The sequence below is a fragment of the Moschus berezovskii genome, chromosome 5, assembly GCF_049115385.1.
Source record: "Moschus berezovskii isolate FMDL1 chromosome 5, NW_MosBer_1.0, whole genome shotgun sequence".
In the NCBI taxonomy this organism is placed as follows: Eukaryota; Metazoa; Chordata; class Mammalia; order Artiodactyla; family Moschidae; genus Moschus; species Moschus berezovskii.
Window position 1 is genome coordinate 123,898,514 of NC_142464.1, and position 14,216 is coordinate 123,912,729.

The 14,216-nt window shown below is 52.5% G+C and overlaps 1 protein-coding gene across 2 annotated transcripts in view; it reads left to right on the plus strand.

Annotated features, from left to right (window-relative positions):
* The window catches only part of TRMT44 (tRNA methyltransferase 44 homolog), a 36,071-nt gene that overhangs the window by 1,502 nt on the left and 20,353 nt on the right, over positions 1–14,216 (plus strand). For both annotated transcript variants that reach the window (XR_016037484.1, XM_055434644.2), the window contains exons 2-8: positions 1,346–1,460; positions 3,974–4,193; positions 6,200–6,268; positions 7,345–7,452; positions 8,428–8,499; positions 12,490–12,596; positions 13,761–13,944. Coding sequence is in view for 1 of the 2 variants with exons in the window: in XM_055434644.2 (XP_055290619.2) it covers positions 1,346–1,460; positions 3,974–4,193; positions 6,200–6,268; positions 7,345–7,452; positions 8,428–8,499; positions 12,490–12,596; positions 13,761–13,944 (875 nt within the window). In the remaining variant the exon portion in view is untranslated. The remainder of the gene's footprint in view (positions 1–1,345; positions 1,461–3,973; positions 4,194–6,199; positions 6,269–7,344; positions 7,453–8,427; positions 8,500–12,489; positions 12,597–13,760; positions 13,945–14,216) is intronic.

Consider the following 14,216-nt stretch of genomic DNA (forward strand, 5'->3'; position numbering starts at 1 on the left):
GCTGCGGCATGCCACTCTCCTCTGTTCTCCACTGTCTCCCGGAGTTTGCTCAAGTTCGTGTTGCCCTAGGGAGGTTGTGGATTGTTTATGGAGGAGGCATGTAGAAATGTGGATCCTTAATACAGAGGATGAGGTGGTTGACTAGAGTGTTGTCTGGAAGGCTTGGGGGAGAAGGGGAAGGAGGGCGGGACGCTGAGCAGTGAGGAGGACTTCAGCAGTTAAAGGGGTGAGGAAAACGGCCTCCCTGCGTGTCAGAGCCGGCAGCTGTGCGGGATCCTTCTTGTGCTTGAAGCCTCGTTGACCTGCTGCTGCACCTCTCCTGCCTCTAGCTGGACACACTTCTCAGCTTTCTGGTGCCCTCGCGACTAGACTGGCACCCCCCACCCCCGCATAATCCAGGGTACCCTCTTTCCCTCCTGAGGCCCGCACCGTAACCCTGTCACATGCGTAGGCCCCTTTCGCCGTGTGACACTGTGTGGTCGCAGGTTCTGTGTGTTAGGGTGTGGGCTGCTCTGGCCGCGGCTCTGTCCAGCAGTGGTGATGCTGAGTCTCTGGGGGGCGCGCGCCTCCACCCCCGCCCCCCCAGTGCTGCTAGCTCTGTGCCTCTTCCCAGGTGTCCCCTCCTCCTGGAGACCCTCTCTAATCCTGATGGTTGAACTTAGTTTAGGAGCCCTCGGCTTTCAGCACCTTTTAAAGTTCTGCTTTTGAACTGTGGTGTTGGAGAAGACTCTTGAGAGTCCTTTGGACTGCAAGGAGATCCAACCAGTACATCCTAAAGGAAGTCAGTCCTGAATATTTATTGGAAGGACTGATGCTGAAGGTGAAAGTCCATTACTTTGACCACCTGATGCGAAGAGCTGACTCATTTGAAAAGACCCTGATGCTGGGAAATATTGAAGGAGGGAGGAGAAGGGGACGACAGAGGATGAGATGGTTGGGTGGCATCACCGACTCAATGGACATGAGTTTGAACAAGCTCCGGGAGTTGGTGATGGACAGGGAAGCCTGGTGTGCTGCCGTCCATCGGGTCGCAAAGAGTCGGACCCGACTGAGAGCCTGAGCTGAACTTGCCCGGCCTGCGGGGATGAGTGCATCTGTGCTCATAAGGCCTTCAGACATGGATGTCTGCATGCTCACATGGGTCTCAGTGAAGAGCGGGGCGGGCTAGGCTTGGAGATACAGCCATGACCAGGACAGTCACTGTGGTCAGTCAAGTGGGGAAAAGCCCTGGGGGTTGAAGGCAAAATGATGGGGATGGGTTCAGTGCTGGGCTTCTAAGACCACTTTCAGTGAGCCCCTGAACTAAGCAGTTTTAATTGATCATCCCTATCTTCTTTCTCCCCAGATGTCCTCAATGGAGCTGTAACGTTTTTACCTTTGGAAGAGGATGATGAAGGGAATTTAAAGGTTAAGATGAGCAACGTGTATCAAATTCAGCTCAGTCATAGTGAAGGAGAATGGTAAGTATTGGGTAACTGATTCCTCTTTCTCAACGATCTCTGGTTTCAATCAGTGATTTCTTTGGGCAGCTGAAAGATTCTAGGTCCCCAAGGAGCTACAGGGGCTTGCCCTCAGGCAGATCTGGTTTGTGGGCTCTGCTTTCTGGTCAGTGTTTTGCCCTGATACATCCTTGTTCCTTTTGGCACCTGGGTGGTCCCAGCCTGGCTGGAGTCTTGGCCCCTACTTTCCGTGTAGCCTTGATGGTTCATAGCACCTGGTTCTAGTACTGAATTCAAATAAACACAATCCTTCTGTCATTTTGTTATTTCTTACACCTTGGTAACAGGGGTAGGCAGAAGCATCCTTTTGTATTTTGTGCTGAGGCTCACATGGTCTTAGATGTAGTGAGTATTCAGTGATGTTTTATTCTAAATGCAGCAGTTTAATCTGTTCCCTTAAATCCACATGGTGTTTGGCCCTGTCTGGAAAGTGTGAAATTTGGTTTACTTCCATTTGGTACTTTTTAAATGGAAAAATCACAGGAGAGGGAGATCACGCTTTACTCTTCTGCTCTTTCCTGGAGATCTGCATGGGTCTCTTTTTCCCCAACAGCCCTTGGATCGTGTCTGTTTAACCGCCGTGAGCTGTGCACATGGTTTCCCGAAGAGCCCAGGGCACAGTGGGAGAGCTTGGGTTGGGAGTCTCATAGACTTGGGTCCCACCAGCAGTGCGACCTTGGGAGTGTCACCTCTGCCCCCCACTCTTCTCACCTCTGAAGCAGGTATAATACTTTGTGAGCTCCTGACGAGGGGGCTGGGCCGGGCCTCCCAGGGACCTGTTGGAAGTCAGACACTGGGTGGGGTGCTCAGGGTCTGCCCTGGCGGGGAGCACCTGACAAGTGTTAAATGTTCGCCGAGGGCCTCTTCCTCTCCGCTGGAGAGTGTGGGCAGGCCCGTGGGGAAAGCCGTGTGTGAGTGCGGATGCAGGAGCTGGGAGGTGAGCCCTGCAGCCTGCTGTCCGCCGGCCCTGGTGGGGAAGCCCGGCCTGGGGCCTGGCCTCGGCAGGCGCCCAGTGTGGTTGACGTGGTGAAATCCGTCCCCGTCCTCCACGAGCTCAGAGCCCTCGGCTGGCCGCTCTGCACCTTCACCGCGTGATGCTCCGCTGAGGACTGGTCACAGTGGGACTGGATGTGTAGCCTTCTCAGTGGAGCATGAATGGACTTTTGGTGGCTGCCTTCGTGGGGCACGGCGCTCCTGGTCAGTGCCTCGTTTCAGCAGGATTTGTGGTCTCCCCACCATGTGGCCTCACTGGGCCCCGGGGGTCAGCAACGCCCAGAGACAGGTGAATGCTCTAATCCCGATGCTGCCAAGCACAGAGGTAGGGGAGTCCCCTTGTTGACCAGGGCAGGGCTGTGCCCATTGTACCAGCGTGGGTGGGGGATGACCCCGAGGCCTGAGCTGGTGAGGGGTAGTGTGGGGGCCCCGGGGTCACCTGGGAAAGAGCATGAGGCCCAGGAAGAGCAGGGGAAGGGCCCGAGTGAGTACAGCAGGATCACTTCTGAAGGGCAGGGAAGGAGAAGGGAGCAGCCAGTCCTCCCCTGCCTCCCCCGCCACCCGCCTCCCGGCGTGCACCTGGGTGCGACTCTAAGTAGAGACTCAGCTCCTGGTTCTTATGAGAGTGAGCTATGTCCTCTGACGTGCCTGGTGGCAAAAACCTGGCAGTACAGTTCACCAGCGGAGGCCTCCCTGCCGGCCCACCCCTCCCTCCGGCCTTACCCTGTTCCCCGCCCCCGCCTCAGCTGCCTGGGCTTCTGCTCCTTCTTAGGGGCCCCCACTGAACACCACCTCCTTTACTGTAGCCCGACAAACCTGACGCTTCTCCCCTGCGTCGCGCTGCCTGGATCGCAGCCCTGGAGGGTGTGTTGTGCTGACCTGGTCCTTGGGAGCCAGCACCCTCCGTGACCAGGCGCTGCTGGGGCCGGGTCACGCAGTGAGCTGGACAGACCCAGGCCGGAGCTGCCCTGCACGCTGCTGGTGGAGGACGCACAGTGGTCAGCGTGGACTGGGAGTCCCAGCGCCTGCCTGTGTGTCCTCAGTGTGGTGACTGCGCGTCACATTTCTGGCCAGGACTTGGTGAACCAGCACTGTGTATGTGGGTTGCCCGTGTGAAATGTATGAAACCTGGAAAAATTAAAGGAGCTGCGGATACTTTAGAATCTGGCTGGTTAGCCTGTGAGTGGCATGTGAGAGGAACCTTGTTGTTACCTCCTTCCAGCGGGCTTTGTTAAGATATGTAAATGCATGTTTAACAACATTTGCAAGAGAGGAGGAATTCTTTTTGCTTTTTAAATGTGTTTGTCTCTACAGGATGAAAACTCTGTAACTAGTTGCAGATTGTTTTGTATTTTGCATACGATATTTGGTAATCATAGATAGCTAACTTAACTTTTGTCTTCTTTTGGTAAATAAATGTAGAGTTTAAAAATAAGACCTGAAACCAGCTCTGCTTATTCATATTTCTCTTATTTTCAAAGGTTCATATCTGTTTTAATTTTCTGTCCAGAACAATGGCATTCAGATGGCACTGTATATCCCAAACCCACCTGGCTTGGAGAAGAGTTGCTGGCCAGGTTGGCCAGGTGGTGTGTGGAGAGGAGGCAGAGTGGGTTCAAAAGCACCCTGTCCCTCATCTCCATCATGAAGTACAGTGCAGCTTACCAGGCGCTTAAAGAGAAGTACAAGGACATGGTCAAGGTAATTTTGGAGAAAGGCATCTGCGACCCCCCGCCCCCATTTAACAGAGGTGATGTCCCAGACGACTCCCATTAATATCGTGTTCCCTGTGTGCTCTTTAGTTTCCTAGAGATACAGACATTAAGTCAAAATATACCCACCTGTGGCCCCCATTACAGCCTGTACCTTGACATACGTAGGGATGTAAACCATAAAAACATTGGCAATTATGTTATGGAAAAGGGTTTTTTTTTTTTTGTTTTTTTTGGGCACGTTACTAATTTTTTTTTTCCCCAAGAGAACAAAAGGGAAGTCTTTTTAGTTAAAGATAATTGAATATTAAATTAATTACTAAATTGACATAATTTTTGAGTATAAACGAAAAGACATTTGGAGAAAATATATGAAAAGTTAAAAGTACAAAAGCATATACTTCCAAAAAGGAGATCGATTTTATAAAATGTCCTTAACTTTATATCTAAACTGTGGGGGGTAGAAAGCTAACAATAACACCTGTGTACTCACGGGTACATTTAACCAGCTTAAGAAAGAAAGCAGATGTTGTATTTTTCACAAATTGAAGATTCATGACAACCTTGCGTGGAGTAGGTCTGTTGGCACTGGTTTCCAGCTGCATTTGCTCAGTTCATGTGTTTGGGTTGGTTTTTGGTAATTTGCCCCATATTTCTAACTTGTTCATTATTAATATGTTTGTCATGATGACCTGTGATCATGGTGACCTTTGAAGTTAGTACTACAGCTCATTGAAGACTTAGATGAGGGTTGGCATTTTTTAGGAGTAAAATTTTTTCTTTGGCTGCTTGTGGGGTCTTAGTTCCCTGACCAGGGATTGAACCTGTGGCCTCAGCAGTGAAAGCATAGAGTCCCAACAACTGGACTGCCAACAAGTCCCAACAGTAAAGTATCTTTTAATTAAAGTACCTACTTTTTTTTTTTTGCGTAATGATATTACACACTTAATAAACTACAGTATAGTTTAAAGGTAACTTTCATATGCGCTTGGAAACCGAAAAGTCTGTTTGGCTCACCTTACGTCCCCTGGAGTAGGAGCAGAGTTGGACGCGGCTAAGCACGCACGCGCTTAGCACCTTGCTGCAGCGTTGACTTTGTTGTGGTGTCTGGGACCGAGGCGCCTGTGCTGACAGAGCTGAACCTCCTTTGTCGTCTTCCTCGTGTGTTTCCCTCCCTTCTGGAAGGAACCACGATTTATCACTGCAGTGGATTTTTTTTTTTTTTTTTTCAGTCTGCTGTTGCTGTGTAACAAAGCGTCTCCAGGTCTCAGGCTTGAACAGCACCCACTCATTCCTGGGGGATCACGCACTGGTCCCGGGCTGGCTGACCTCACTGTGCCCCCCTTCCCTCCCAGGTCCTGGCCTAGTGGTCCTTCATTATCCTGTTGTTTAGAACCTTCACGGAGGCAGTGCTTTCTTCTTCCAGCTTTTTAAATTGTCCTTGGTGAGAAGGTTCATGTGAACTGTCTTATCCACTAGACTGGAAACAGAAATCTGAACTTTTAACATTGGCCATTGTTTTTTTCTCATCTGCAAGACACCTGTTCTGCACATCACTGGTGTTAACAGTGAGGCCTCACACTTGCACAGCCAGCATTTTCTAGGTTCGAAGAACCTGATGGTCATCCTGCGTGGTCGTTAGGTCGTAATCTTTATCCCTGCTTTACAAATAGGGAGATGGGGACTAAGGGGCTGAGTCACACTCCTGGCGAATGACAAGATGCCAACAGACCACGGGTGGAGCTCTGACCCCTGTCCCCGTGACCTCTTCTCCTTGGCTTCCTTGACACCCTGACCCTTTGATTTCTTGTTTATCAGACTTGGTCTTGGGGGTGGGGGGTGCAGGTACCGTAGCTGAGCCTTTTCTTTTGATGTCCGGTGGCCTCAGCTAAGTGTCTTTATTCTGAAATCTTGCTTTGGACTCCATTCCTCTCTGTGCGTCCTGTTACACACAGGTACGGTGAAAATTTACAAATGCTCTTGATAATTTCATAGGTGTGGCCTGAAGTCACTGACCCTGAGAAGTTTGTATATGAAGATGTGGCTATTGCTGCCTACCTGCTGGTAAGATTGTGTGTGGCCTGAGTGGGTGGAAGGGTGCCTGCAGCAGCTCAGGGATTTTGTAGCTCTGTTTGTCAAGGTTGGGCTTCCCTGATAGCTCGGTTGGTAAAGAATCCGCCTGCAATGCTGGAGAGCCTGGTTCAGTCTCTGGGTTGAGAAGATCCCCTGGAGAAGGGAAAGGTTACCCACTCCAGTATTCTTGGGCTTCCCTTGTGGCTCAGCTGCTAAAGAATCCACCTGCAGTGCACGAGACCTGGGTTCAATCCTGGGTTGGGAAGATCCCCTGGAGAAGGGAAAGGCTACCCTCTCTAGTATTCTGGCCTGGAGAATCTCATGGACTGTATAGTCCACGGGGTCACAAAGAGTTGGACACGACTGAGTGACTTTCACTTGTCAAGGTTGGATACACGTGTATTTTTTTCTTTTAAGTTTTGCATGGTGCTTTTGTGTGAATGTAGAACAAGTTTGGATTGTGAACCAACAAGAATTTGATTTTTTCCAAATTACTGGTCAACATGGAGACACCGGCTGGCGTTGGGGATCCCTTGGGGACCCATCTGATGAGCTCCTGCGTCCCGCCCTCATATCAGGTGACTCAGGTTCGGGGCCTTCCTGGCCAGCTCGCTGACCACCTGGACTTGGGCACAGCCTTCAGCTTGATAATCTAGGTGTCCTTATCTATGAAATGTCTAGAGGAGATAATCTCTGAATTCCTTTCAACTGTAATTCTCTCAGTGTTAGAAGTAGTAAGGCCTTTCAAAGTATACAAAACCTGAAGAACTTAGAGAAGGCCGGAAGGAACTAGCAGTGATCTGTAAAACTCTTGCCCAGAGCTGACCACGTGAGCGTGGACTCTGCGTGGAAGACGAGGAGGTCTGGTGGCCGTGCCGCCTCGGATGTGAGTGGGGAGCCGTCCCCACCTCACTCTGCTCACCTGGGCATCACCTGTGTGGGGGCCCCAGCCCCGGAGGCCTCTCCGCCTCTCCTGGGAGAGGACTGCAGTCCCACGTGGCGTTGTGTCTGAATTACCCCGGGGCAGAGTGACCACAGACTGACCTTGTTTTTCCTGTTGACTTTAGATCCTCTGGGAGGAAGAGAGAGCCGAACGGAGAGAGACCGCCCGGCAGTCCTTCGTGGACCTCGGCTGTGGGAACGGCCTCCTGGTCCACATCCTGAGCAGCGAAGGGGTAAGGCGCACTGGGGCCATCTCTAGACCTTTCTAGGGTGTCTTCACGTCCAGCACTAGGGCTTTCTCTGCTGGTGCGACCTGGGTTCAGAGGCGGCCGGGCAAGACGAGGGTTCTCAGGGACTCGCGGCCTGCGAATGACACCTTCAGCAGCAGGGGTGTTCTTGTTGGTGCTTTCTCTGGGAAACCCTTTCAGCAGCAGGGGTGTTCTTGGTGCTTTCTTTGGGAAACCCACCATTTCAAGGTGTGGGGAGGGGATAAGGGACGAGGGAAGCTCTGTTCTAGAGAAGCTTGGAGTCTAGCTCAGGAGACTGGCTGGCGCCCGCACACTGAGCACACATGTAAAATTATGATGCTCAGTCCTGCCGTCACGTTCTTGCTTGTGAAGCGGAGGCCGTGAGAACTGGGAGCTGCCCTGAACCCCTGGAGCGGCTCCGGGCACACGGGTGGCCGTGCCCCCCGCCCCCACCAGGGCTGTGCCGTCCTGCCTTGTGGACGAACGCGTGTCCTCACCTGCGGGACTTTGGGGTGAGGTTGAGGGCCGCCTTCTGAGGTGCTTGATAGAGTCTGCGGGCCCTGGGGCAGCCTGTCTGTGGTGTTAGCGCGCTGCATGGCAACTGGGAGCTGGGGATGGAGCCCGGGGAGGGCTGCGGGCTGTCAGGCTGTGCTGGGTGCTCAGGACCCCAAGCAGCGCTCGTCTAGGCTGGACGAGCAGGCGGGCCCGGAGCTGAGCGTGGCTGAGCGCAGAGGCAGTGGCTACCTTTAAGGGTGGCGTGTCCCCCAAGGCTGCGTGTGAGCCTGGCGGTGTCTCCAGGCCTCGCCTCACGAAGGCGCCATAGCCCACATTGTGTCCAGGCCCCGGGCCGAGAGCGTCTGTTCTCACCCACCCAGGGTCCCTGCAGCGCTTGATTTGTTCCGGCTCATTTCTGATGACGTACCCACCTTAACCTTTGGTTCCTGAAATTCATCGTTTCAGCATCCAGGCCGAGGGATAGACGTCCGAAGAAGAAAAATCTGGGACATGTATGGACCCCAGACCCGCCTAGAGGTACTGGCTCTGTCCCTTTGCTTGACCTCAGCAGGGTGTCCCCAGTGCAGTTGTTTCCAGGAGAGAGCCTGTGTGTGGGGGCCAGTCAGCGGTGCCAGTAACCGCAGCGGTCCACATTCTGCTCGCTGCTCTGAGGCTTGAACCAAGAATGCCCCCTTAGACTCTCCCTGCCTCCCGTTATACTGAAAGAAAGATACTGACCTTAAACTTTCCCTGCCTCCAGTTATACTGAAGGGAGGACGCCCCCTTAGACTTTACCCGCCTCCAGTTATACTGAAGGAAAGATACTGACCTTAGACTTTCCCTGCCTCTGGTTATACTGAAGGGAGGATGCCTCCTTAGACTTTCCCTGCCTCTGGTTGTACTGAAGGGAGGATGCTGACCTCCAGAGCAGAGGTGCTGTCTTGGCCCCAGGTCTGCTGCAGGTGCTTTGGGGGCATCCCTTCTGGAGCCTGCCGCAGGCTGCAGTTGAAACATTCCTTTGGCAGTGGGTGCCCTCCCTGCAGGGACCGGGTTGGGGCTGGGGGCAGCGTGGGCAGTCCTGCTCTGAGCAGGGTGGCCAGGAGAGGCCTCTAGCTAGGGACGAGCAGTCAGAGGAAGGGGAGCACAGAGGCGCAGGCAGGGCTGGGCTGAGGATGTGCGGCCGTCTCGTGGAGACAGCACAAGGGCTTCCAGCTCTGTGGCAGCTGGCCTCAGCTGCGGCCGCAGGGCTGCAGTCAGCCCCGCCGAGATCTGGAGCAGCTCCATGCTGTCAGACAGGGAGGTCTCTTGGGGGCAGGCAGGTGGGCAACTTCTCCACAGCACCCGCCCAGCAGGTCTGGGCTCCAGCGTTTCCCAGCCTTGGCCTCTCATCCAGATCTCCAGGTCAGCAGGGGAGTGCCCAGCCCTGGGGCTCCATCCTCGGCTCTGGAGTGCCGTGGGGGCTTCTGCTGCCCAGCTGCCCACATCACCTGCAGACCCTCGTCCCCGAGCTGATAAGATGTGTGGGTGTGGCTGGGACACCACCTCTCATCGGCGCGAGGGAAGGATGCTGACTGACAAGTGGGAGAAGCATTTACTTTTCAGTGTGGAGGACGTCAGGACCCTGCGGAAGTGGAGAGAAGCTTGTAGTAAATCCCAGAAACTCAGGGGCCAGCTCAGCAGCGGTTCTTCTGTCTCATCCCCTCCTCCACAGCCCCAGCATTAGTCCCGCTGTATTTTTGAAACAAATCTCAGATATATCATTTCACCTGTGAATAGAAAACAAAGTTTTCAACACTATTTTATCTCCACCTTTCTCTTAAAGTTTAGAGTAGTGTTGCCAGACCTTAAACGCGCTGGAGGCAGGGGCCTTCGCTGCAGCTGCCTGACATCTCTTTGCTTGCTCAGGCTTTCAGTGTGTATTCACACTCTGCTTTCTGCTGCGAGGGCTTGCATTTGCTTCTATAGTCACACAGGGCTTCCCTGATGGCTCAGTGGGCAAAGAATCTGCCTACTCTGCAAGAGACACAGGTTCGACCCCAAGGTCAGGAAGATCCCCTGGAGGAGGGCATGGCAACCCACTCCAGGATTCTTACCTGGAGAATCCCATGGACAGAGGAGCCCGGTGGACTACAGTCCATGGGGTCCCAAAGATTCGGACACAACTTAGCAACGGAGATATATTCATACATTACAAATACATGAGAACATCTAAAAAGCCTCAGGTTTGAAGAACTCTGATAAACCAGGGGATGGACTCCTGCTAGGGATGGCTCTGCAGATAACATACATGGACCATGTATTTCTTACACAGGTAGTAAAATTGGGCTCTGAATTGCAATACAAGGCAGATGATCAAAGCTAAGGAAGTAACATGGTTGATTTCACAATCCCATGTGTCCCAGGTGAAGAAGCAAGATAACTTCTTCATGTGGAAGTTCAGATAGCAGTTGAATAGGCTGCCTGTTCAATCCTGTCTCTGTGGAAGCTGGCCAGCATGCTGTGCCCCTTGCAGGACAGGTAGAGGATTCTACTTCTTTTTTGACTTTGGGGGCCTTTTTTTTCAAGCTGAAGTACGAAAGTGTTGGTTGCCCAGTCATGTCTGACTCTTTGGGCAGTAGCCCACCAGGCTCCTCTGTCCATGGGATTCTCCAGGCAAGAATACTGGAGTGGGTAGCCAGCCACTCCCTTCTCCAGGGGATCTTCCGAAGCCCGGGATCAAACCTGGGTCTCCTGCATTGCAGGCAGATTCTTTACTGTCTGAGTCTCCGGGAGAGTGGTAGTATTGGGTTAGTTTCTTTTGTACAGCAAAGGGATTCCGTTATCATATGTATGTTTTCCACATCGTTTTCCATTATGGTTTATTACAGGATACTGCATATAGGAGCTGTGCAGCAAGACCTTGTTTATCTGTTGTGTGCGTGGTGGTCCGTACTTGCTAATCCCAGGCTCATAATTTACCCCTCTCCCTTCCCTTCCTCCTTGGTGGCCGTAAGTTTGTTTCCTGTGTCTGTGAGTCTGTGTCAGTCCTGGGAGTAAGCTCGTTCTGTTGTATTTTAGGTACTGCGTGTAAGTGAGCGCACCTGATGTTTGCTTTGATCTGACTTGCTTCACTGAATATGATCACTTCTAGTTCTGTCCATGTTGCTGTAAATGGCATTATTTCTGTCTTTTTATTATTATTAGCTAATACCCCATTGTGTGTGTGTGTGTGTGTGACGTCCACAATTGCTCAGCGCGTGTCCGTCTCCTGGTAAACGAGTGATCTCCATGAACAGGTGCAGTCTGAACGTTCAGAGGCCAAGTCTGTGATGCAGCTCCTTTTTTTCCGATGCCTCATTTGATTGTAAGCAAGAGATGGTTAAGGAAAAACACGTGCCTTTGATGACAGCACTGTGATGATCACAAAATGTCTTAATTTTGTTTGTAAAACTCCGTATCAAAAGAATTATTGCAGTTGGCTGCATTCAAATTTTCAATTAAAGCTTTTTTTCTGAAACAGGTGGGGCTTTGCTTGCCTGCCTTGGGGGCTGCATTCTTCAGTTTTAAAATTAGGAGGACTTTGAGTGGCTGTATAGACTCTTGTCCCTCAAGTTCTTACTGACAGATTAACTATTGAGTCTGTTGACTTCAGTAATTAATTAATTAAAGAAGGCCTGCTCATTAACTAGCAGAAGGAATAGGTGTTCACTGAAAGTTCTTCAATCCTAAAAACAAGCTGTTCCCAGCTCAACTACAGAAATCATCCCGGTGGTGAGCATGCCTGTCCCATGGGTAAAGGCTTGCTGTCTGAGTGTTCACACAAGACCGTGTCTTAGCAGCAGGGACCGGTGTGCACTGTGTCTGCACACTCTTCCTGAGCTTTCTCCTTTCCTTGACACGCTCAGACTGTGCGTTGATGGAGTGTCGCGGCTGTGTACCGCGTCAGGTCAGCCTCAGGCCTCCCTGCTTTCCGCTCGCTCTTCAGGCCATTTCTCGCTCCCGTGTGTGCACTCCTGCTGAGTTGCTTCCGTCGTGTCTCTGCAACCCTGTGGACTGTAGCCCTCCAGACTGCTCTGTCCTTGGGATCGTCCAAGCAGGAATGCTGGAGTAGGGTGCGTTTCCTCCTCCAGGGGCTCTCCCTGACCCAGGGATCAAAGCCACGTGTTGTCCGTCTCTTGCATTGACAGCAGGTTCTTTACAGTTAGTGCCACCTGCGAAGCCCTCCCTGCTCCCGTCTTCTGCCAAAAGTAAAGCAGTCCGCGTGTCCCCCATCTCCTTCATGTAAAAAGGGTGGTTTTAATTATGAGCAGCTGATGAGCATTCAGAAGGGTGGTGTTCGCTCCTCGGGTAATGATGCTTGAAGGTGCCATTTCCCATACCCTCAGACGGGCCTGGGCACACGCGTGGCCCAGCGTGTTGCGTTCTGCAGGTGAAGACCCACAGGCCCGAGGGGCTGCGACCTGCCCGGGCAGCTGTGGCTCTTGGTCTCCTCCCATGCTCTGCTTTTATGGACCGGACGTTCAGTCTTGTTCTGCGTCTTTCTTTTAGGAAAGTGCAATCACACCAAATGATAAGACCCTTTTCCCTGACGTCGACTGGCTAATTGGTAACCATTCCGATGAGCTGACGCCATGGATACCAGTCATTGCGGCCAGGTGAGCTGGTGGGCCTCTTGGCACTGAGGTGGCTGGGGATGTTCCATTGCCTCAGTCTCGCTGTCCAGACCCATATGCTCGTGGATGTTGAGCACTTAAACGTGGCTGGTTCACCTTGTCGGGATGATGGCATGCTGCTGCTGCTGCTGCTAAGTCGCTCCAGTCGTGTCCGACTCTGTGCGACCCCATAGACGGCAGCCCACCAGGCTCCTCCGTCCCTGGGGTTCTCCAGGCAAGAACACCGGAGTGGGTTGCCATATTGGCTGTGTTTAAATTTAAACACATAAAGTAACGTGGGTGGTTCACACATTCACATATTTTTGTTGTGACTCGTTTTATCGTGTTTGTATCCAGTGTTGAAGTGTGCTTTTCCTGGGACGAGCTCATAGCAGGAGGGGCTGCCCGTCAGTGCGAAGATGCTCTGCTGGCTCAGTTGGTTTACAGTGTGTGCTGCAGATGTACAGTACAGTGATTAAACAGTTTCATTGGTTGTACTCTGTAGTTATCATAAGATGTAAATATACACTCTTATATCATAAACTATCATGACGTGCTGTGCAGCGCAGCGTGTCCTGTGTCTTGTTTAACTTGTGCAGAGCAGTCTGGCTCTCTTCTCCCCCACCCCTGCCTTGCCTGCCCCCCGGTGCTGACCACGACTCGATTCTCTGTATATGAGTCTGCTTCGTTTTTGTTACTTTTATTCAATTTTTTTTGATTCGGCATACGAGTGGTAGCACACAGTATCCGTCTTGCTCTGTCCGACTTTATTTCTCGAAGCATAACATGGACTTCTAAAGACTAGCATAGGTCAGGCGGCAAAGCGCAATCCTGTGGTGCCTACCTCTGAGATTTCGTATCCACAGCTGCAGTCTCCCAGTGCATCAGGAAGCTTTAGGTTCCACCTGATGATCACAGCTGCAATAGAAAAATAATTTTTTATTAAAGTAATTGCACTCATGTATTGTTGGAACCGTGCTGTGCTGCCCTGAGTCTGGGGCTTACGCCGGGGAAGGCTGTGATTCGTGGTCTTGCAGGAACAGCATGGTTAGCCAGCGGCTCATCGCTTGCGTTGCGCCCCACACGCCACTGCCGTGCAGCTTCCACGGCGTCTCCTCACCGCGCCTGTTCAGGACTCAGGCTCCGTGTCCCTGCTTCTCTCTGAAGGTCTTCCTACGACTGCCGCTTCTTCGTCCTGCCCTGCTGCTTCTTCGACTTCGTTGGGAAGTTCCAGCGGATGCAGAGCAGCAAGACGCAGTACCGAGGGTACCTGGACTTCATCACCGAGGTGGGCTTGGCCTGTGGCTTCCACGTGGAGGAGGACTGCCTTCGGATCCCTTCCACCAAGCGGGTGTGTGCTGGTCACCGGGGCTGTCCTCCGCGGGCACGTGTGGCATTCAGATGGAAAGCGTGGGGCCGGCCTTGTCCCAGAACCATAGACGAGTCGGTGATGCCCAGAGGTGTGGCCGTCACCCCAGAGGCGTGGGTTCTGACCCAGCGGCCCCCAGCGTAGCACCAGCAATTTCCAGGCCTCGCTGCGTGCCTGCGGTCCGTCCCGCACAGGCATTCAGGACCCCCGTCTCCAGGCTGGTGGCCACTCCGCAGGAGCCCTTTCCTGGTCCC